General features: G+C 41.9%; 1 protein-coding gene across 3 annotated transcripts in view; it reads left to right on the forward strand.

The window, feature by feature from the left end:
- The window catches only part of LOC112138780 (zinc finger E-box-binding homeobox 1), a 77706-nt gene extending 60994 nt beyond the window's left edge, over positions 1–16712 (forward strand). For all 3 annotated transcript variants that reach the window (XM_024261414.2, XM_024261415.2, XM_036216265.1), the window contains exons 3-8: positions 5681–5833; positions 9006–9208; positions 9436–9562; positions 10939–12692; positions 12770–12929; positions 13502–16712. In XM_024261414.2, coding sequence (XP_024117182.1) covers positions 5681–5833; positions 9006–9208; positions 9436–9562; positions 10939–12692; positions 12770–12929; positions 13502–14142 — 3038 coding nt within the window. In that variant the 3' untranslated portion in view covers positions 14143–16712. The remainder of the gene's footprint in view (positions 1–5680; positions 5834–9005; positions 9209–9435; positions 9563–10938; positions 12693–12769; positions 12930–13501) is intronic.
- The last annotated feature ends 7939 nt before the right edge of the window (positions 16713–24651 follow it).

A 24651-nucleotide genomic window follows, 5' to 3' on the forward strand; every position in this document is an offset into this window, starting at 1 on the left:
CATGTTCACAGTTTAATGTGCAATACGGCTCCATGCTGAGTGGAGCAGCTGACATGACTCTACCCTGTCGCGGTGCATAGTTTCCACAGTCAAAAGCTTACCAGCACCTGAGCTCTTCCAGCTGCACCTGCAGTAAGAGTGACACCTTTAGGAAAACATTAACAAACCAGGAAGGAGTGAGGGTTTCCGTGACAGTTAGCAGCAAAGTCACAAAAGGCTTCGCTGCAGTAGATCCACGCTGGGAGCCTTCAAAGGCTTGATATTTTTGGATTTTCTTGACTTTGCTGCTCCTCCACGTCTGTGGGGAGAGCAGCTGGTGGGGAATAGGTCCTCTGGTGAGAGATTAGTTCTGTCTGCTCCCCCTGCAGTCTGGGCCGCACTGCAGCTCCAATCCATCCTGCCTTGTAAAGTCATCACGGACTCATGACAGGATCTGGCAAGGTACACTATTGCGAGGGTGTGCGTGCGCAGGCGTGGACTCTGACTGAGCCGTCCTGCAGCTCCACTCTGGTCTGAGCGGGTGAGCATGTGATCAGATGTGAGCTCCATGTGATTTCCTGTTTTCATTCCTCTCTGATATTCCACATGTGCTCGCTGCAAAACTCCTGCTTGTTATTAGCTACAGCTTCTTTGTGAGGCATGAAGTGTAACTGCAGAGGGTTGTGGGAAAATATGCCGAGGTGTGGCAGGGGGAGGGAGGGGGGCAGATGAAAACCGACAGAGGTGACTTAGGTGGGGAGAGATAGAGGCAGACATATGTTGCTATGGCAACATCGATCATTGCCTGATTAGGCATTTGGCAGCGTATGACTTTGTTTTTAATTGGAAAGTAATGATTGTGTTTGTGTGTTGTTGTTTTAGACACCTTTTAAATAGGACTTGTAAATGTCTTTTCTCTTAATCTGGAACAGGTGTCCGTGTGTTTGCTGTTTTTAACGGATGTTTTGCTTCTTATTTTGCTGACCATGAATAGTCTTTCAGTTGCACTTTTGTTATGGCTTCAGGTGGCCAGCAGATGTCACTGTTTTCTGTTAATGTCTAAGCTTTTCTGCTAAATCTGAAGTAAAATCCTGTGAGTTTAATTAGACTTTATTAGTGCTTACGTTCTTCTAAACCAGTTGGTCTTCACTTTGCTGTGTTGATTCATTTTTAGCTGTTTTTGTCTACACTTCCTCTTTGCTTCTCTGTATTCCACTTCCTGTTGCACATAAAGTATGTCAGCAGTGTAATAATAGTTGCTCAAAATGGCTAGTTTATGTGAAACTTGATGACGTATTTGATGAGGTCAACATGTCACCCTGAGATGAAAATAATCCTGTCTGATCTTTTGATAAGCCTCCAATCATTGAAAGTTTATCAACGATTTAAATCCAGATAGCCTCTTTTCTTAACATTTTTTCTTGTAGTTTCAACTCTAGATTAAAAAAACAACTGTTTTTTAGACTGTAAGTCACTCCTGATTATAAGTCATAGCAGAAAAAAATGAACCATGAAGAAATAAAAAATCAAATATAAACAGCATTTTTGGGAGAAAAGTGCGACGCTGCGAAACAAATCCACCAAGTCCATCGTAATGCTGCGTTCACACTGGACGAGATTCATGCATCAAATTTGCAACTGCGGACTGTTTTTCAACCCGCGTCACATTCAATGATGGTCCAAAATAATGTTCAGAAACTTGATGCTTCAACCATGCAGTGGTTGCCTCTAATGCAAGTAGATAATCTACTGTTAAAATATTTTCAGCCTCATCACTACATGGAAGCATTTTATTTTCAATGAAGACACTGTTGATGGTGAAAGAGTCGGTTTATTTGTTTTGAAGAGTTCTACAAAAACATCTGTAATTGTGTCTCCATATTTGAATTCATAAAATCATTCAGTCTTTTTATTTTACGGTGATTTTTACCTACTACTCCAGAAGCTGCGTCTGAATGATGGCCGCTTTCAGCGGTACTTCTGTCTCTGTGACCCAGTTTGATGACTTGCAGTCCCACATTAGCTAAGAAGGGAAAAAAAAACAATAAAATAATGTCTTGATGCAGGTAAGAATAATATCAAAGTTGAAGAGGAGAACGGTCAGATTCTCCTCCATGTTTGTATTTGGATGCCGCTTCTTCTTCTGTGTTTCTCTCAGTAGTGAATACTGATATAGTTCCCTCTAGTGGTTGTTAGTAGGAAACAACTGCCAAACGGGCAACCTGTTGTTAGTGAGAAAATCACAAATACATTATCCTATTTATGTTTTTAAAATTCACAAATAAGTCACTCCCTCGGCCAAACGATGCAAAAACTCACTGTTACTCAGAAAAATATGGTATGGAGAATAAAACATCCTGTTTGAATTTACAGGCTGACCAGAACAACCAAAGAAAGAAAAGACAGGTGGAAGAAATCACGAGGGCAGATAAAGCAGTGAGAGCAGAGAGGTGGAGAAGTGAAGGTGGACTCAGAGTGTCTCTGAGGGGAAATTAGATTGGGAAAGCTTTTGGGTGAGATCATGGGAAGCAGCGATGGGTGTGATTAGAATGAGCCTTTGCAGAGAGGGCCGTGCCTCATCTGCACACACACACACACACACACACACACACACACACACCCACACACACACCCACCCCCCACACACACACACTGAGTTCAGCATAGACAGACCCATTCTCCTCTGTTGGGGGCTGCTGGTGCTGCTGTGGTGGGGGATCCTGCAGACTATCTGGGACACACACAGCTGCACCTGTCCCCGGCACAGCTCAGCAGGAAGAGTCGGGGCTTTTGGCACAGGTCCTGGAAGCATTTAAAACGCTTGGTCTCCATGGCAACGCTGCACTACACTGCTCCATCTTATCAGTGATTTTATAAACTAAAGTGGAAGTAAAGTCTGCTCCTCTGTTCCTTTTGTCCTGTTACTCATATTCCTACAGAAAACAGCTAGAAGAGTTGACCTGCTCTTCTTCTGTCTTCAGAAACACATTTTCTGTTGATTCAAAAATGTAAGGTGTGAGGTTGACAACTGAAAGGTTTATCTGTGTACACTCAGTTATCCAGGATGGTTCTATTCTGGAAAAAGAGGGAAAAAAAGTCATCTGGTCTTAGTTTTTTTTCCCAGATCTTATCCTCTTAAACAAGAATGTTTCTCCATTCTGAACTGAATTGATTGAGAAGTCCTCTTGGGTGAGAGACAAAACGTCTTCACCTTAAAGCGAAAAAGGTCTAGATGATGGTCTGCAGCCTGAGCCTCTGGAGACTCATTTATCTTTTGCTGCTATTTGGCTTTGAAGAAAACTAATAATACTTTTAATTTTGTATTAAATATTTATTTGATTTACTAAACAGGAAAGGATTAAGACAAACTCTGGCCTGGCTAAGTTTGACAGCATAAACTCAGACATACATCACACATTACATGACAAGATAATACAAAAATTGAAAATAAAATGAAATGAAATAAAATTATATCAGTAAAAGCAAATCAGTATAAGGGGGGCTTGAAATGTCAGATGCAGCAGTTTAATAAATCATAATAAGTTTTAGTTAGTTTTTTTTTCAGCTAATTAAGTATTGTTGTTTGTGTTTACATGTTGGAAAATTGGGAAAAATTATGGTAAAAAGTTCAATTTACTTTCAGTGCTTTACTATTGCTTTTATTTATGCAGATATTCATATTGTGTTTTTAAAAATGTTGAATTCTACACCAATGTGGTCATGTTTAGGTGAAAGTAAATTGAAAATAAGATGCAGGTGCTCCAAAGTGGTATTCATAGAAAAATGACTTTCTAGCATTTTTTATTCAAGTGAATCTGCTGCAGCAGGAAGATCTTATTTAAAAAGGGTGTATTTTATTTTGAAAGGCTTTATAATGTGTTGCTGTCCAAAGTAAACTAAGATAAAATTGTTACAATTAGAAAAAAAATTAATTATTCTAAATATTTAAAAAGCTACAATTTATAAATGTGTGGCTCAATAGCCTCAAAAACACAAATAAAGTGTCATTTTTAAAGGATGAAGCGGCTCTGTGGGTTTTGGTCCATAAGAAAAAATGGGTCCAAATGGCTCTTTTAGTGTTGAAGGTTGCAGACCTTTGGTGACCTTTTGTAAAAAACATTTTCTGAAGAGGCGTCTCAAACTTTACAGGCAAAAGTTGAAGTTCATAAGAGATGAGAACTCAAAGAACTCTAAAGAACTCTCTGCTTTACAGTCGTCTCTGTACCAAAAGAAGAAAGTTCTCATTTGTTTGCTAAACACCATCAGTGAACTTCTAGAGTTATACTATTTGGTCACACTGGAGCAGAATGGATGAGTGAAGATTCTTTCTGTTAGAAGACAGCAGCAGCTGAGCATCATGGGAGTTAGTGAAGTAACTTGAATCTCCTTTGTGAGCCCAATAGTTCAGGGGTCAGAAGAAGGTCAGAGAAACAGACAGAGCGAAAAGGAAAAGTCAGAGCTGCTGCAGCGTTTGGTTCAGATCTCAGTCAGGCATAGACGAAGAACCAAACAGCTGGGAATTTGTTACACCATTTTATTTCTCATTTCATGTACTTTAAGAAGCTGGTCCTGATGTGGATGTTTATTGATGAACATGTCCTGATGGGAATGAGCTCAGAAGAAACAGTCAGTGTCTGAGTGTGAACAGTGTTTAAGTACAAGTCAAATATTTTCCTCTGGGTTTTGTCAGTCTTCTGATTCAGTCTAGACTCTAGACTGACTGAGTTAGAACCAGCTGTGTGGAAAGAATGAAAGAGACACGAGGCCTTCAGTGTAAAGGGAGGTCTCTTTTTTGTTTGAAGTATTTTTGTCTTTTCCGCTCCATCCTTCTGCACTAAAAACAGATTTCAAGCATTAAAAGCTTTTTTATTGAAGTTGATTTAAATCCAGAAGTTGCAGTTTGCTGTCTCTTGTTACGTCATCTTCATGTCCACGAAGGAAGTGTTCAGGTTGTGGAGACCTGTGGTCTGTATTTGAACTGTGAGGAGCGTTGCTTCAGCGAGGGGAAGTGCTGGGTGGAGGACAGACCGTCGGGGCGGAGCTACAGCTACGCTGCTTGGTCACGTTATGAAGAGGTTAGCGTGGAGCCGCAGGCGGAGGCGGGGCTGAGCACGGCTCCTTGTGGTTCTCCAGAGACACACAGTGGCTTTTGTGCCACAAACCAGCTGTTCTGATCATGACCAGTCAGAGACTGAAGCACACTTTCACAGTAAAGGTGCACTTTTTCTAAATGGGATTCAGAAACATCATAGGTCGGGATGTTTTACTTTATTTTGCCTGTAGTATTTTTTTTGTTCTATTTTACAATTTTGAAAAGTTGATATTTGGGACAGATAAATGCAGCTGATAAAAATAAATATGTGTTTTTTAAGACCCTAAATGTTTGACATTCTTTAATTGTTATTTATGATAAAGTTTTCATTAATGCTTAGATTTTGTTTTAAAATAACAGTTTTTTACTTTGGCAGTTAGTTTTATGAGAATTCATCATTTTACAGTCAGTATTTATGACCTGAAACTCATCAAAATGATCCAAAGCCTCCCCTTCAATCTTCACTTTCCTTGAGCTTTCTTTTTAACATGTTTAGTCATGTGGCGCCCCCCAGTGGTAAATAGTATGGATACTTCCTGTTTTTAATGAAATAAACTGAATGTTACTCATTGTAGTTCATTAACGTGGCTTTTCTATCTGTGTTTCCAGTGAAGGAGGAGTGTGTGTCAGACGAGGAGGAGGAGGAGGTGAAAGATGCTCTAGTGGAGGAGATCCTCCAGCAGGGCGACACGGCCATCATCTATCCTGAAGCCCCGGAGGACGAGCAGAGTCCAGCAGAGACCGGAGGCGCTGATGAAAATGGTGAAAAGCTTTGAGGGTCTACACCAGGGGTGGGCAAATTCGTGGGGAAAAAAGGTTCTAAAATTTGACAGAAGTGCAGGACCAGGAGCAGATGTGTGGAGTGTTTTAGTAATCCACCTCAGAAGAGAAAGAAATAATACAGAATGTGGACAAAAACATGCTTTAACTTTGATTTAAAATCCATTTTAAAACAAAACATTTTACCTCTAATTTGTGACTTTTGTGCTCATTTTAGTGCCCATTGCACCAATGGGTTGATGTCTCTCAGGGAAAATACAAACCCAGAGAAATGCTGCGTTCACCAGGTGTTGGATTGGAAAAAGACTGACTCTGAAAACACACATGAATGTCAGAAAAACAACAAGATGCCGAATAACTTTCTGCACAATGTATTTGTAGTGCACCACTTATGGATCGACCATTGACTGTAGATGAAAACTGGACAAAGAGTGAGATGTCATCCATAGAAAATGATTAGTTCTGGTTCCAACCAAATGAAGTCCATTCAGTCGTCATTTTACCACAAGATCTCCGTCACTGTGATGGAACCAGATGTCCTCAGAAAGCCGTGAATGGTCTGTGTCGGTCTGAGTTCACATTTCTGTGGCAACCACTCTCTCCAATCAGCAGTGAGCATGTTAGAAGGCCACACCCCTTCCACCTAAAGTGGGATTAGGAGAACCTGTCAAACGCTTCAAACATTCGATGTGAGGCCGCCTACTTTACTGAGGCATCTTATTGGTCAGTTTATAACTTGAATAACTCGTACTACATAAAATAATAGATTTTCTAGAACATGTTTAGAAAGGTATCGACGCAAAAAATGGTTATTCTGACCAATAGAATGACTAAATGTTGCTCATTTCTCCATAGAAGTCTATGGAATTTCAGTTTTTTTGGAACCAACCAGGTACTTCATGTTTAGAACCCGAAGGGGGAGGGGTCTCGCTGTCCAGTTCTCATATATAGTCAATGGTGTAGATACCAGCATCACAGGGAAAATACATAGGGATTATCAATATAATTTATTCTATTTGGCGGGCCAGACCAAATATTTTAACGGGCCACTATTGGCCCCCGGGCCGTAGTTTATCTACTCCTGGTCTACACTAAGCTGGAAAGGTCCTGTCCTCACAAACAGCACCAGGTTCTCTCGTTAACGTCATTCAAAGTAGATGGGTTCAAATCTTTCTAGATATTGTTAAAGATGATCAGATCAGTCCAGTAGATGTCTGTGTGCTTCTCCAGCTTTTTCATAATTTTAAACCTAAAAGTTCTTTTTAAGAAGTTATATTTTCTTCAGGCTCATGGAGGTTTCTTCAGGTTTTTTTCTTCACAGTTCTGGGTGATTATGTTGTCATTTTTACACATATGAAAAGACGTCTTTAAGTATATTTGAGGTTATTAAATGTAAAGTCTTCATTGAAAGTCAGAAGTAAAAACTTGACTCAAATAGAGTTTAGAAATCAAAAAAATCTTTCAGAAAGTTTTTAAAATAATTGTGAAAACGAGGGTTTATGGTCAGGTGGGATTTGTTTCTCTGTTGTGGTTTTGACTGAATCTTTTGCTAAACCATAAGTTCAAATTCAGAAATATTCAGTACAGAAAAGGTATTAAAATCTTTGTTAATGTGTTGGTTTCTATTAACAACAGTGTGTGTATTTTAAAGTGTGGAGAATAGAAAACTGTTTATGAAGTGTTCAGAATAACATGTAATTTATGACACAATAATCGTATTAAAAGGCACACAGAAATGAACAGAGAGGCTCTGCATTATGAAAACGTCTGAGATAATAGAAGGTAAAGGAGGTCAAGAAAGGCAATAGGTTAGGAGTGAATGGATGCTAACTTTAGAACCTTCCGCTAAAGGCGTCTGGCACTTGTTGCTATTATAGTCAGAATTACAAATGTTCAGAACAGCAATGATGTTTTTCTATTGTACAGAATCCTAAATTACAGTTAAAGTGGTATAAAAAACTCTTAATTAAACCTTTCTAACTGCACTGCTGACCCCCTAAATGACCTCTCAGAGCGTGAAGACCCGCTCCAAAGAAAATCATGTCTGTTAAAAACACATTAAGAAAATTAAGCCTAAAGTTGCATTTATTTGTTTGAATTGTAAATTAGGAGCAGAAGAAAAAAATGTGGTTTGAAAAAGATCATTTTAGTTGCACAGAGAACACGCTGGGCAGCATACAAGCTTCCTGCTCCGCTCCATTGTACTGCATCCACTTGCAGATAAATAGATCCGTGAATGTCTTTGTTTTCTTCATCTGAGCTGGAATGTGGATCTAAACTTTATTACTGGATAGCTACGATTTTCTCGACATTTTTGTTGCTAATGTTAGGCTGGGGGTGTGAGGGGCTGTAAGCTAGCAGGAGAGCGAGCTCTCAATAACCCGGTGGGGAAGAGGGGGCGTGGTTGGTTTGCACCATTAGTTCCGCCTCAACTCAGAGGCAATTTTTTATTAAACTCCCCCCTCTATGCAGAAACTATGTCGTAGAAACCGACACAGGGAGACTCTGTCTCATGTCCTCTTGTGGCAACCCGGTCGCAGTAAAATGTGTACATATTCCACGACTTTGCACTCTGAAATACCGTGTATAATATACGCCAAACACGCTTTTTGCGTGCATATGATACGCAATGATAGAGGATAGGTTGCGCCGGCGTACAATATACACGCTTTTTAGGTTTCGTTTTGATCACGTGGTCAGAAATCCTCCGGCTCTTTTCTAAATGACGTCGTTCCTGGTTAAGGTTAGGATTACGGTTATGGTTAGGGTTAGAAAAGCAAATTGTTCGTTTGTGGGGCTGTCTGTGATGCTCACGCCTCCACCAGGGGACGTGTCAAACGTGGAAAACAGACTTTAACACGTTTAGGACCGCGCGTATTATATGCACGCAAAAACCGGTTTTGGCGTATATTATACACGGTATTTCCCAAATCGTGGCATATGTACGCATTTTACTGAGACTGGGCTCCTTGTGGCTACATAGTTGGGCAGTAATATGAAGGGTCTTCCCTAAAGACCCACAGTGGATTCAGCTCATTGCACCCCTAGGAAGTGACGTGTTAGGATGAAAAATCAGTGTGTTTGAACATGGTTCAGGATAAGACCAAAGCAGAAGTTTGTCATCAAGCTCCTCTGCCTTGTTCCTCTTCCACAGGCACACCTGACTCCTTCTCCCAGCTGCACACCTGCCCGTACTGTTCCCGGGGTTACAAACGCAACGCCTCTCTGAAGGAACACATTAAATATCGCCACGAGACCAGCGAGGACAACTACAGCTGCTCCCACTGCAGCTACACCTTCACCTATCGCTCGCAGCTGGAGAGGCACATGAGCCACCATCGAGGAAGCAAGGAGCAGGTACACCTGCTGCAGGTTCACAGGGTCAGCAAGGGAGCAACAAGACAGGAAGCCCAGAAAAAATGAGAGTATAGTTGGTGATAGGATTAATTTGATTTCTTCAGATTTACAAGCAACAAGAAGAAAATCCAAATTATTAATAAGCTTTCATCCATGTCTTCATGAAACTCTGATTTAAAAGGAAGTTTTCAGTGTTTTTTTAATGAATTTGTTCTTTTTGGTTGCAGAATCACGTGTCCCAGTCGACTGGAGGATCAGGAGAAACAGGCGGCACGCGAAAGTTCAACTGTACTGAATGCTCCAAGGCCTTCAAATACAAACACCACCTGAAGGAGCACCTGCGCATCCACAGCGGTCAGTGTCCGGACCGTGGATCCATCCGATCCATTCACCACCATTAACCATTCACAGATTGAACCGCCATTCTTACTTTTAAATCTAAATACGTCTGAATGGTTGCTATATGTATGTCTTTTTACTGGATGCATGAACATTAAAATGATAAATATTAGGAACTGGTGGTGTAGGACTCATAATGCAGAAGACCAGGTTAAGTGGCAGAAATGAAAACATATAATTAATTAAACAGAACATGACAACAACCATGAAGAAACAAAAGAGTGACAAAGTAGAACAGATGAGCCGACAAAGATGAACTGAAAATCAGACACTTGAATATATAGACTGAGGACCATTAACAGAAAAGTCGACAGCTGAGGATCCTGATGAACCTGAAGTGGTGTGACCGACAGGGCAGTTTAAACCTTTGTTACAGAAACATTTTAAAACAAAGAAATGCTATTTATCACTTTAAACATTGTCACACTAAAAAAGTGTTTCTGTCAACTTCCTGGTTAACTTCAGCAGTAAACAAAACACAAACATCATTGTTGCTTTAGATCATTTCATAATAAATCCTGAAGATATTCTCCAAAGTTTTTCCATCAAAGTTTAGCAGACTACAGTTTCAATAAATAGATAACAAGAAGATAGTAAACGAACTCACTTCTAAATAGAAATAGAACAGCTAGAAAACACTCACAGTCCCTCTAAACTGACAACAGTGTTTTCAACAAATATGTTCTACGAACTGATGTTTTTAATCTTAAGTAGAAATATGAAAAAAATAATTTTACACGTTCAGGTACAGCTTCTTCAAGAAGAAAACCATAAATAAGTCGCTCTGGAGTATAAGTCGCACTTTTATATTTTCCATGGCTAAAAAATAAAAACAAGAAACAAAAATGATTTGATGCAAATGAAAAAATAACATTTAAGATGGAAACAATCAGATTCTCGTCCATGTTTGTTTTGGATGACACTTCTTCTGGCACTGTCAGAAGAAAATGCACCACCCTCTGGTGGTTGTTATTGGAAACAACCGCTAAAGTTCCTAGTGGAAAAATATTAAAATATGAGCTTATTTATGTTAAAAATAAAACACAAATAAGTCACTCCTGAGTATAAGTCGCACCCCTGGCTAAACTATAAAAAAACAGTGAATTGTATTCTGGAAAATACAGAAATTTTTACTAGTACACCATATTTATAAGAATTGCAAATTGATCTCTGGTGTTGCAAATATTAAATTTCGAGTTTTCAGGGACAAAATCCAAATATCCAAGTATTCAGTACTCGTCAGTGTCTGCAAACCTGACATATTTATCTGTTTTTCACAGAAGTTTGACCCAAACTGTTTCTGAAAAGTGTTTGTCTCTTTGACTTTCCAGGTGAGAAACCGTACGAGTGTTCGAATTGCAAGAAGCGCTTCTCCCATTCAGGCTCCTACAGTTCCCACATAAGCAGCAAAAAGTGCATGGGTACAACGCCCCCGAACGGCGTCACTCGAACTGCAATGAAGTCCCCCTCCCCGACCGCTCAGGTCAGGCCTGTCGCCATCGCTCCGGCCCGCATGGTCCTCAAAGAGAAGATCGAAAGCAAGCCGCTCCAGGAGCAGCTGCCCGTCACCCAGATCAAAACCGAACCTGTGGAATACGAATGCAAGCCTGACGCCACCGCACCCACTGCTCCAGCGGGTAGTAAGGGCGTGCTGAACGGAGCGGCGCAGCCCGCCGCTGTCTCCGCCGCAGCCCTGCCTCAGGGTGTGGCCATGGTGGTGCCGACGGTGGGCCTCATGTCACCTGTTAGCATCAACTTAAACGACCTTCAAAATGTGCTCAAAGTGGCCATGGACGGAAACGTGCTCCGGCAGGTGCTGGGCTCGGCCAACGGCGTGGTGGCGCAGGGGAAGCAGGGGATCGTTGTCCAGCAGCCGCAGCAGCAGATCATCAGCCTGCCGGCCTTCGTGGATCACGATGGGACCACAAAGATCATCATCAACTACAGCATCACCCCTGCAGCCGCCGCTGCCGCCAATACCCAGCCTGCACCACTCATCATCAAAGCAAACCCTCCCGCCCCCACGCCTGTAGCTGCCAAAACGGCCAGCCCGACCAAACCAGAGGAACCCCAAACCCCAGAGGCCACCGACCTTTCTATTGTGAAGACGGAGCCGGAATCGGAAGGCGAGGAGGCAGAGGCCGCAGCAAAGAAGAAGACAGACGCCAATGAATCGCCAGAAGCTGCTCAGACGCCCAAAGAGAGCCACACCAGCACCTGTTTACTGTGTGACGACTGTCCCGACAACCTGGAGGCGCCGCACCTGCTCCAGCATCAGAAGGCAGCCAACGGCGAGGCCGTGGACTCCGCCGCTCTGGACCCGTCCTTCGCTGCTCTGCTGAGCGAGGCCGGAGTGACGCTGGAGGAGCCGCCCGTGGACGACCTCCTCTCCCTCCTCAAGACGTACTTCGCCTCCAACGCCAACCCCAGTGAGGAGGAGCTCTCCAACATCTCTGAGTCTGTCAGCATTCCAGTAGATGTCGTGAGGAAGTGGTTTGCTAAGATGAACGCTGGCAGAAACACGGACAAACATCGGAGTGACGCCAAAGCGAGAGAAAGCACAGATTCCAGCTCAGAGGAGGCTGTGAATCACAACAGTGAAGGAGAAGAGGAGGCTTCCAACAAAGCTCCAGCGTCTGACTGCGGCAGCGTCTCGCCGTCAGAATCCAGCAGCGACCTCGTGATTGTTAAAAGTGAACCTGAAGATCCAGAATCCCTGGACTCCCAGGCGGAGCCTCTGGACCTGTCTCTTCCCAAACACCTCACAGCAGCATTAGAAAAGCAAGCAGCAGCGCCTCCCCGCAAGCAGCAGGAGCAGCCTCTCAACCTGACCTGCCTGAGGAAGGAGCAGCTGGACGGCCGGACCATCTACGTCACCACGCCGCAGAGCGGAGGACCCGTCAACATCGTCACCGCCGCGCAGCTGCCTACCTTAGTGGCCATTGCCGGTCAGGGAACGGTGGGCTGCATCAGTGCCATCAACACCACCACAAAGCGCACCATCCTCATCCCTCAGCTCACCTACACCTACGCCACGGCCGGGAACTCCACCGGAGCCAAAACCGTCGTCCTCAACGGCCACAAGGTTGGTTCTGATCCACGTTCACGTCAAAGAGGTCTTTCCCCTGTAGACATCCAGGCACTTTTCTTCGTTTCTTGCAGGAGAAACGCGCAGAGAGCAGCTTTGACGCAGTTTCAGCTGCAGACGAGCAGAACGACGCAAAGAAGCGGCGGCTGGAGAACGGCGTTTACCCCTGTGATCTGTGCTCAAAGGTCTTCCAGAAGGCCAGCTCGCTGCTCCGACACAAATACGAACACACAGGTAACCGTTTCGCCGGGGAACAAGTGTCCTCTCTTGATGACCCACTCTTATTAGAATGGGGTTTTTAACATGTACTTGTGGCCTTTTTCTGATCATGGAGGGCATGTATGTCAGTCTCAAAATCACATTTCTGAACAATTCTTTATTCAAATCATTGTGAATCAGGAGCAGACGATAAAATGGTGTTTAAAAACAGAGAAACTGCAAAAGCTGAACCACGATAAAGCAAAGGAGCTCTGTAAAGCATTTCCTAAACTTTAATTACAAGTCAGTTAAACACACTTTCATTCATCCTAAATGAACTAATCACAAAATTCAAATTGAAATCCCAGCGCTTTTAAAGAACACACAATTAAAAAAAACAATAAACTAATGTTTATTTATAGATCTATGTATCTATTTATCTATTTGATAGCGAATAAATGGAGAAATACTTGGAAAAGGAAAAAAAAAAAAAAAAGATTTTGTTTGAATTGATCGTGTTAACGGATGAAAAGTTACACTAAATCAAAGAATATAAACAGTGGAGCTCCAGTGTTAAAAGATCTCCGACGTTCTCGTGTCCCCTGCAGGAAAACGACCCCATGAATGCAGCATCTGCAACAAAGCCTTCAAACACAAACACCACCTGATCGAACACTCCCGCCTGCACTCCGGCGAGAAGCCGTACCAGTGCGACAAATGCGGCAAGCGCTTCTCCCACTCAGGCTCGTACTCCCAGCACATGAACCACCGCTACTCCTACTGCAAGAAGGACAGCTCCAGCCCGGGCTCCGCCTCGGGGTCGCGCAGAGCTCTGCTGGAGCTGGGCAGCCCCGTGGGCGGGCCGCAGTCGGACAGCCGCACCACCACGCCGCCCTCCCAGGTGGACTCAGACGAGAGGGAGAGCGAGGCGGAGGAATACGAAGACGACGAAGCCATGTGCATGGACGACATCCGGGTGGTGCAGGTGGACGACGGCGAATGCGAGATCTACGAGGGTAACTTCGATGACGACGAAGAGGAGGAGGAGGAGGAGGAGGTGGGGACCGAGGGCGACGGGGTGGAGGAGGAGTTTTCCTGCGACGTGGTAGAAATCGAGCTCGGGGAGGATCCGCCCGAGGGGGGAAGGACCCAGGAGAAAAGCGCAGACTGTGAAGAAGGTTCCGGCGAGAGCGTCAGGGAGGGTCCGGGCAGCACGGAGCCGTCAGGCACGCCGACGGCGAGCAACTGAAGGACAAGGAGGACGCTGCCGGATTTTAACGGTCCACTACTGTGTACAAAAACCCAGGTGTGCCTGAACTTTGAGAAGAAAAAAACATTGACTTTTTATTTGTGAAAATGAAATATTAGTGTTGAAACCTGTTTATAGAAGTACAGATTTTGAAGTAGACCCCATCAACTGCTTAGACTTGTTACTGAGACATACCAGGTGTTTTCTTTTCCTTCAACCAGTCAGTGTTACTAATCTTGTTTGAAAACCTTTTAACTTGTAAAGATGAGAAAGATTTCTATACCTTTTTATTGCCAATGAAGTTTCCTAAATCAGTATTTTATTGAGTTCTTCGAACAAAAACCTCTGCACTACAGTATTCCTGGTTTACCTACGGATACATGCCTCATGCGTCGTTTGCCCTTCAGTGTTATATGTGTACACTAGCTGGCAGGATGTCGTTCGTCGTAGTGGTAGTCTATGCTAGCTAGCTTTACGTTTGTTTTCAGTTCGACTGTTAGCCTTAAGGAAAACAAAGTATTCCTGGGGAGGGCGGGCGGGTCGCCATAATCACATCTGTCCAGCCGGGGAAGGTGGAGCCACAACCTCAAAGCCAGCAGCAGGGCGCCTTTGTTTTGCGGCAGCTTGAACAGGCGGAGTCTGCTGCGGAGACTCCGCCCCCTCCAGGCTCGGCTTCGGCTCCAAAACTCAAGCGCTTAACCGAAGCGAGCTTCTCCTTCTTTGGCGTGGTTGTCAGTCAGTCAGTGGGTGGGTGTCAGGATGGGAGCGGTTCCTGCTCCAGCCCCAAATGCCTCCAGCCTTATGCAAGACCTGTGTGCTGTTAAAGTGCCATTGAACAGTGTTATGAGTTCTCCTCACGTGTAGCCAGTATTATGTTCCTCTGTTGCTTCCACAGGAGCCGTGTTGACTAATGTTTGTTGACTTGCACAGAACAGCAGGTTTGTCACAAATTGAAGCGTCTTCCTGTGAAATCAAAGTGCACGTTTCCTCTTTGACCAGTCCGGACCGTTTGGAATTTGAGGCGAATAGTCATTACAGGTCATCAAAAATCAACAAACCCCCAAAATGCTTTGAGATGAAAGAAGCTTAATTTTTTAAGCCTGAAATCCAATAATAATCCCATCAGCTATCTTTATTTTCAATTTTACTGTTTAAAAAAAAGTTAAGATTATTTTATTTTTAACTGTGAATTAAACTGGTGATTTCACATCACATGGTTTACAAAAGGAGGTGTTTAAAAGGAGGGAAAAGTTTAAGATATGTCAAGAAAAAAAAATATTATACACGTTTTTCTTTCCAAATATAAAAAACTTGTATTTTTTCTTTAAATTGAACTTTGAAGCTCTCTTCTGCTCACCTGCTTACAGATTTTCAAGTGACAAAATCACAGAACAGTGAGGAGAAAAACAGATGTTAGAAGCACTACATTTCCCCCCTCATTCACCTATTTGAATTATTTTATAGACTGTTCTTTTCTTTGTTTCTTGCTCTCCGTGACGCTACATTCACTGTCTCTACGCAGTTTCAGGCCCAGTGAGTGGAATCATCCGTGGCCGAGCTTTCCTGTGGATTATGAAAATGCCTTTTAAAGCGTTTCCTTTGCAGTTTTGCCGTGTTTACATCACTGAGCAGACATCGCTCAGGACAAGCCGAGACAAACATTCTCCTGATGAATTTGAAGTAACTTTAGTGAGCTTGTCTTCATAAACCTAAATCGGAGCTTCATTTGTGACAAGCTGTCCCGCACTTCAGGTAACAAGCATTAGTGAATGTGGTTTCTGACGGTTTTCAGTTGGTTTTACCAAACAGTATTTTTTTATTTGTTCATTGGTTTTTATTGTGTCCTTTGTATGTTTTGTTAACAATGGCAGTATTAGTACCCCTTTTCACAGATTAAAAAAATATATATTACTGTTTAGTTTCTAGAAGACTTTTTTATATTTATGTGTCTTATTTTTATATTTTCTTTTATGGTTATTTATTACACATTGTAGTGTACATTACTGTAGTTTGAATTGATACAATAATATATTTTAGTATGAAAAATAACCTTGAGACAAACAAAAAAAAATCCCAAATTGTGGTTCTGGGAGCTGACGTTTGTTTCGACTAAACTTCAAAAACAGAGAAAAGGAGAAAAAAAAATACTAAAAAATGTCTTCTGTAACTCTTCTGTTTAAAGCTATTAAAAAACAAAGAAAAAAGACAGGAATGAAATGAGAAATAGAAACTGTTACATGTGCATCCACTCTTTTGTCGTTATGAAGCTACTGAAATCTGAAACTATGTGACTTTAAAGCATGAGTCGTCGCCGTTTTAATGAAGGATCCTGATATGAAGTTGTTACTCTCCTTTTTTTATTTTTTGTTTTATTTTGAGGCCAAATTAGCATCCTCCTGCCGCCCTGTCCTTTGTTCTGTGCCAATATGTTCCATTGTACTGTTCAAGGCTGCATAATGTTCGTTGATACACACCCTTTGTAAATCCACTGTCTTTTTGTATTGTTTTTATTTTAGGTTTGCTCCATTTTTATGACTCCCAATCACATTAAAATGTAAGAAAGCAGCTCAGAGTGACTTTTTTCTTCTACTGCCGGGTTGACCTGGTGCAGCGTGTGGATCAGCTGGAGACTTTTCAGGGCAGGTTTAGAAAAAACCTGAAATAATGAGCATGTTTGTCTGCATCAAAAAGTGTTTTAGTAGGAGGGCTGAAGACAAAAAATACTTCTATCGACGTTTCCTTAGCATAATGGTGGAACATAGTGCTTAATGTTAGATAAAGCATAAATATAAAAAAAATATTGAGGGCCTGAATTTAGATGAGAAGATAATTTGTCTTTAAAATGAAAATGCAGAATAAAGGAAAATGTATTTTCAAGAACAGAAAAAACACTAAACAGTTTGGATAAGCACAACATTCTACTGACTCAGGTGATTTAAAAAACTGAGCAGCTGAATGCAGATACAGTGGAGGAAATAGTATTTGATCCTTTGGTTTGTTGGTTTGTCCAATTAAAAGGAAACTGACAGTCTGTCAGTGAAATAGAAAATCCTGGAATCCAACAAGGATCCCTAGTAACCATTAAGAGTTCTGGTTCCCACAGACCAGTTAGATCAGGGGTGTCAAACATACGGCCCGCTAAATGGTTTCATTTGGCTCAGTTTTGAAGAAAAAAAATATAAGGATGTTTTTTTAAAAAGTACGTTTCTAGCCCATTCCTGCAGTGAGTTATGGTTCTTTAAAGAAATGGCTGCAATGTGCAGTTCCGCCACTAGGGGGAGCAAAGGAAAAGTAAAACCAGCATAACAAGAGATTAGGAAATGAAGAGCATATCTTTGCAGGCACGTGCCACATCTGGGTAAGATACAGGTAGGTTCCCCGCCTTAAGTTGCTATTAGAATTATCATGCATGACATCACAATTACCAAAATGTTGTCAAAAAGAAGAAATATTGTCGTGGAGTGCTGATTTTTCCAGGAAGAATGGGCAAAACAAAAACAAAGCTACAGATATCAAGTTGACCATAGGTTATTATGCTACTCTGTTACTGGTCCGGCCCACTTCAGATCAGGAGGGTTGAATGTGACCCCTGAACCAAAATGAGTTTGACACCCCTGGGTTAGACTCTCTTGTCTCCTGAACTAAAGTTACCTGTTTGAACTGATCACCTGTAGAAAAGACACCTGTCCACACAATCATCCATCAGTCAGACTCCAAACTCTCCAACATGGAAAGACTAAAGAACTTTAAGGGAGAAGATTGTAGACCTGCACAAGACCAGACTGGACTACAAAACCATCAGCAACACGCTGGAGGTCAAAGGTCACAACTGTGACAAGAACATGAGCATCAGTCTACCTGCAGGTCTCCTAATCAGGTCTGAGTTAGTTGATCTGAAAACATCTGGAACCACAGTCACCAAGAAAACCATTAGGAATACTTTACACTGCGATGATTTAATATCTTGCAGTGCTGAAGAAGACACATGAGGAGGTCCACCTGAAGGTTGTCAACCAACACCTTCATGATTTAGAGACTGATTGGGAGAAGCTGCTGTGGTCACATGAGACCAAAACTCAATCCTTATGTTTGGAGGAAGAGAAGTGCTGCCTATGACCCCAAGAACGCCATCTTCACTGTCAAGTATGGAAGTGGAAACATAGTTTGGAGGGGGGGTCTGCGCAGCACTGCTTCACCATTTGGATGGGAGGATGCGTGGAGCCAAGTACCATCAACACCTGAGTGAGAACCTCCTTCTCAGCTAAAGCCAGGAAGCTTTAATGGGTCGTGGATGGGTCCTCCAACAGGATAATGACCCAAAAGATACAGCCAGTCTCCGGACCTCAGGCCTATAGAAAACCTATGGAGAGAACGGAAGCTCTGGGTTGCCAAGCAACAGCCACCAAATCCTAATGATTTAGAGTCATTTGCAAAGAAATGGTAAATGGTGTATACTTGTATAGCGCTTTTATACCCTCCTTCAAGGGCCCAAAGCGCTTCACAGTCACAGACCCATTCACCCATTCACACATTCACACACTGGTGGTGGCTCCGCTGCCGAACACTGGCGCCAACCTCCCACCAGAGGCAATTCGGGGTTCAGTGTCTTGCCCAAGGACACTTCGACACATGGGCGGGCAAGGCGGAGTCGAACCAGCTCACTTCTGATCAGGAGTCGACCGCCCTACCACTGCACCACGGCCGCCCCACCACTGCACCACGGCCGCCCCATCAAGAAGAAATGTGCAGAAACCTGCTCATCCACTGCTACACACATCTGACTTCTGTGCTGATGATAAGAGATTTTTCTGGCAGGAGGATTCAAATACTTTATTCCCTCAATGAAATGCATGTAAATGGATATAAATTCTTTAAAGACGATTTGTTGATTTGGTTTATGATTTTGTATTCCTCACTGTTCAAATGAACCCATCGATAGGATGAAGATCAGCCAGGGATCAAACATATATTTCCTCTACTGTACCTGTTAAAGCTGATCTGCTTGCAGAAGCAGCTCAAAGTCATGACTGAAAATAACTGAATGGGAAAAAAAACAGAAACTGTAGGGCTGATTTAAACAGCAGTGAGACACTTTTCACTTCCTGTTATCTGCAGGAACCAGAAACTGCACACGTTTGAGATCTTGAGTGATGAGCCAACTGGAAGACAGAGAATTGATCTCTTCAAGATGGATCTGCTTTTCTTTACAAAGCCAAAATATATTGTAATGTACTTGAATTTATGTTGCAACACATTAAGAAATACACTCACCAGCTACTTTATTAAGCACACCTCGCTAGTACTGGGTTGGACCTCTTTTTCCTTCAGATCAGCCGTCATAGATTCATCAGGACACTGTATTCATTCCTCAGAGAGTTTGGTCCATATCGACATGACAACATCTCACAGTTGCTGCAGATTCATCAGCTGCACATCCCCCACATCCTAAAGGTGTTCTGTTGGGTTGAGATCTGGAGACTGAAGGTTGCACAGACCTGGAGGAAGGGTTGAGGTTAGGATTGCAGTTAGAGTTTCATACACCAGAGGGTTCCTGTGTGACAACTGATGGGACTATAGCTTTAAATACATGCAACTAGCAACAAAGCAGCTGGATGGCTCAGTGGGCAAAGTATAGGGTTGTCTAAATAGCAGAAAAGCAAAGTTACAAGAAAATGTACGAGATTTATTCATGTAAAATGATTTTCTAAATATCTGCAAACCTATCAAAGATAGTGATACCCAAAAATCCTCATTGTGCCTAAAAAGGCTAATTATAACACATTCTGGTTCATTCTGATGCAGGTTTAAGGTTACTATCACCGTTCTGCACTGAAATACCGTCCTAAGGAAAACAACCTGTTGACTGATTTAGAAACCTCTTCTCTGGAGGAAAGTAACAGTTTCATCTTTTCAGTCTAAGCTTAATCACTAGGGGGCAATAACAGACCATACAACAGCCGGCTCTGCCCTGACTCATGACACTGTTCATTAATACATGAGAGAATTCTGAAGTTTAATTATGAATTTCTGCCTGCAGCCTTTGACTGGTGGCAATCTGATTCTTTATTTGAGCATTAAGTCCATAAAATAAATCTATTTCTTCTCTCCTCTGGACAAACTACAGATTATCCACATGATTGCTCTTACAGTATATATACTGTATATGTATATGTATATGTATATATAAAATGAGCAAAATGAAAGACATTAATTTTACAATGACTGTCCTTCTGCATCAGTGCAGTCTCTGCCAAACTTCTGTTTCCATGGGAATTTGATTCAGAAGCTGCAGTTAAAATGGGTTTAACTACAAGTTACTGATAGAATTTCTACCCTAACACCAGTGGAAAATGAATATACAAACTTAAGTGATGTAAACTGAACATTGGTATGTTTGTTGTTAATAAAACAACATTTTTTAATTAAAATCTAACAGAAACATATTATTATTCCAAAAAAATACAGTAAATTGATTAAAATTAAAATGTTTGGTTCAACATTTTTGAAGTAAAAACCCATGTGGTTTGATCGAAAGATTTTTTTTAGTATCAAACCCCATTCATCAAAAAGGCATAGCATGCACACATCTTTATATGAAGAAAAAGATTTGTTTACAATGCTCAGTAGTTCATTAATTAAACATTAATGATTTGTTATTTTTTCTGTAACTGACTGTGCATTTTATTAATTTACATAAATTTGTGCACCAAAAATGTGGTTTCATTTCTTTTTTAATGAGACTGGAGTCAGTCATATTTCTGTTTCTTCATTGATTTCCTTGGATATAAACTTCATACACTCCAAAACAAACAAACAAGTGTTTCTCGTAAAAAAAAAAAAAAAAAGTGTTATCATGGATGGAACAGATTTATGTCATATTTACAGCTGTTCAATTTTTAATTCTGATTTTTATCTTGATCAACAACCTCAGAGTATTGACAGTCTAAGTTTCTCAGGTATTTTTAGGCTATGCCTCCATAAGAGTATGTGGCGCCCCACTTCAACCATTCAAAGCATTTGATTGACAGATTCTCCCTCAGTCAGATTTTAGTGGAAGGGGTGTGGCTTTCCAACAAACTCACTCCTGATTTCTTGAGAGTGGTTGCCATAGAAATGATGACTTAGAACGACTTGGACTAATCACTCCTCACTAACATCGTCTGGTCCCAAAACGTTGTAATCTGTACGAGGAAAAAACCCGACTGGATGTGCTTAATTGGTTGGAACCTGAAGGCGAGTTCTATGGTGACGTCACAGCCTTGTTTTGTCCATCTCCATATATGTCTATGGTGGTGACACACTGTTTTGCATACCTCTGTTGCAAGACTGAGGAAGGTTGCTTTTAAAAGGCAGCCTGAACAATGGATGGTACGTTCCGTCGTCATGACGCCCCTTAAGGCGGTCGTTCAAGCCTCAAGAGAACTGCAGACACACCTGCTCTCCCCTTAAGAGGCGGCCGCCCCTCTCTATGACCATACGGGTCCAGGACAACCCAAAAACCCGAGCGAGGTCAACCCCTCGTAGAGGTGCACGTCACTAAGACTAAAAGTCAGCCATGGTGTTCCTCAGGGCTCTGTACTTAGACCAATCCTATTCACTTGTGTGTAATTGTTTTGTAACATTGTGAGGCAGCGTTTCTGTTGTAATCATCTCTGTGACTAAACTTTGACAATAAGATGTATTTGTTGTATTGGTCACATTTTAAACCATTTTGTCTTTAGTGTTAAATGTAGATACTACAAATAAATCTGACGAAAAGCAATAATGTGAAGCTTTGAGGAGCCTTTCCTTTTTTAATCGCTGAAATAGTGCTTGATTTTTTTTCTTCTTGTGAAAAACTAAATGATTCTTCCTTTGGTTTCTTTAGAAACCAAAACAAGAAATCTTTTTTTCTTTTGAGTTTATTTGCTTCCATCTCACTGATCATCTCTCTGATATACAAAGCCTCAGTTTATGGTCGTTTCCTGTTGGATTGTCTTGATACTTGTTGCTGTTATTTTTCAGTTTTGTCTCTTTTTTTTGTTATCTTCAAGCTTCGTTTTTAAGTTGGGTTGTATTTATTATTATTATTTAAATAAACAGAACTCTTAGTCTCCAGTCTGTTCCACAAACTGATCATTCCTAATGATGCATTTAGTTGACATTAGCTGATTGTTATGTCCTATGTGAATAAAAGCTCAAACTAAGTACACTTCAAACACTTCAAGTGTAACAGAAATGAATCAAATGTCTCTAGAGACACATTCAGTTTCATCAGATGTTTCATTTTTGTGTCAGAATGTAAAAACTACGACCATCACAGACTTTAGAGCCTGAAGATGAGTTGGCTTTCACAGATATTGATCCTCATGTTTTTTCACTTCTCTACACTGATCCTCAGTTCTCCATCTGATCCTAAGGACAACAGAAATCAGCTTCTCATCTGAGCTCTGATTACAACCAATAATGGGAGCTTTGAATAAATCGAGGACGACTTTGTGCTTTGATTAAAGCGATGCTGAACGCTGAGCAGTCTGAGTCTGTAAACACAGAGAAGCTGAGTGGATCTTCACTGAACCACTTTTACATCCCATCATGGTTGAATCCTCCTAATCGTTCATATTTCCCGTCTCTCTGGCCTGAAGCAACATTCCTGTAAAAACTCATCTGACAGGAAAACATTTGGCTGAAGAAAGGGACAGATGAAACCAGCTGCTCTCTACCTGGAAGCAGTTACAACCTCAATTAATTAAATATTGATCTATTTAATGAGCTTTTGTTCAGTTATATTTTTGAATTTCTGATTCATTGATTGATCACAAAACTTTTGTAGAAGACAAAGTTCATAAATGTACATTTTTGTCTGTAAAATAGCTTTTTTTTCTTTTTTATCTATACCATATAATTACGCATTTTTCACATTTTCACACATGGACTGGTGGTGTAGAGGTTAGCACTCTTTTTTGTATTAATCATTGAGCATATCTATTTAAGAAAGCGGGAAAATGTCAAGTTTCACCAGATAATATTCAAAGTTCAAAGCGGCTGATAAGAAACTCTGATGACCTACTATTCTAGCAGCATTTAAACGCATCACTCATGGATGAACCTCAGAGACGTGAAAAGAGTCTCGTCAGATTTGTGTGTAAATGAGCTTTTGTGTGTGTAACTAGTGATTTGTGTGTAATTTTTAAAGACTTGAGTGTATAGTTAGTTTCAAGCTGTTGTACTTTTAAGTTGTGGATGTGTAAATTGTATTTTGTATTTTCATAAATTTTGTATTTATGCACAAAATGTTTTGAGTTACAAATCAAGTTTGCGCATGCACAAATCTAAAGCTCAAGAATTACACAAATCCACACTTACGTATAAATCAAGGATTACACACGCACAAATCCAAACCTATATGCACAAATAAAAAATTACACAGGCACTAATCAGGGTGATACTATTTTCTCTCCATATACAACAGACTAATAACCTGTTCTGGGAGTATCATGCCCTCCCCCAACAGTAGCTGGATAGGCTCCCATGACCCTGAAAGGATTTAGTGGGTTGAGAATATTCCTCTGCCCATCTTGCCAGCTTTTCAAAAACGGTGAAGAGCCGGTCCCACTGCCTTACACGGCCATATCACGGCTAGAGCACGGAAAAAATGTCATCCCCGGGGTACAGACGGTGTTAGCAGCGGACTGTAGTGCAACGGCCGAGATGTGGCCGTGGAATCGATGCGCATATGTACGGTACAAAATGTGGCTGCCGTTACACATGAAAATAATTCTTGAACTGCACAAAAATTTAGACTGCGGGTGACTGCATGTGGAGCCACTGCACAATGGCCGTGCAATATCTGTACAACGGCAAGTGTTAGTGTGAGATCAGGCCGTGGAACGAATGCAAGCACATGCGATTGGACGCTGACATTTTCACGTTCGTGTGTAAATTGCGTATGGCGTATACTTGTATAGCGCTTTCTACCCTCCTTCAAGGGCCCAAAGCGCTTCACAGTCACAGACCCATTCACCCATTCACACGCACATTCACACACTGGTGGTGGCTCCGCTGCCGAACACTGGCGCCAACCTCCCACCAGAGGCAATTCGGGGTTCAGTGTCTTGCCCAAGGACACTTCAACACATGGGCGGGCAAGGCGGAGTCGAACCCGCTCACTTCTGATCAGGAGTCGACCGCCCTACCACTGCACCACGGCCGCCCCGCAAGCCCCGCAGCAGTAGAACGGCGTTTGTACCACTGCTTACAGCGTCTGTTTAGCGGCTGATCGTGGGAGGACGTGCTTACACGCGGTTAAGCAGTGCTCTGGCTTTGGAGTGGCAGTGGAATGGACTCCAGCGTCTGTATCTCTGCTATTCCATTAAACATGAATAAAGTTAGCGCGTCTAAGTGCATGTGGCAGATTTTCCAAATCTTCAACTCGTGGTAAGGCCGCCACACTCTGTGGGACCGGGCCTTAATAGTGTGGGACAGATTGAAGTTTAAAGCTTGGTTAGTTACACCCACCTCCCAATCAAA

This window comes from Oryzias melastigma, linkage group LG17 (genome assembly GCF_002922805.2).
Source record: "Oryzias melastigma strain HK-1 linkage group LG17, ASM292280v2, whole genome shotgun sequence".
Taxonomy (NCBI): Eukaryota; Metazoa; Chordata; class Actinopteri; order Beloniformes; family Adrianichthyidae; genus Oryzias; species Oryzias melastigma.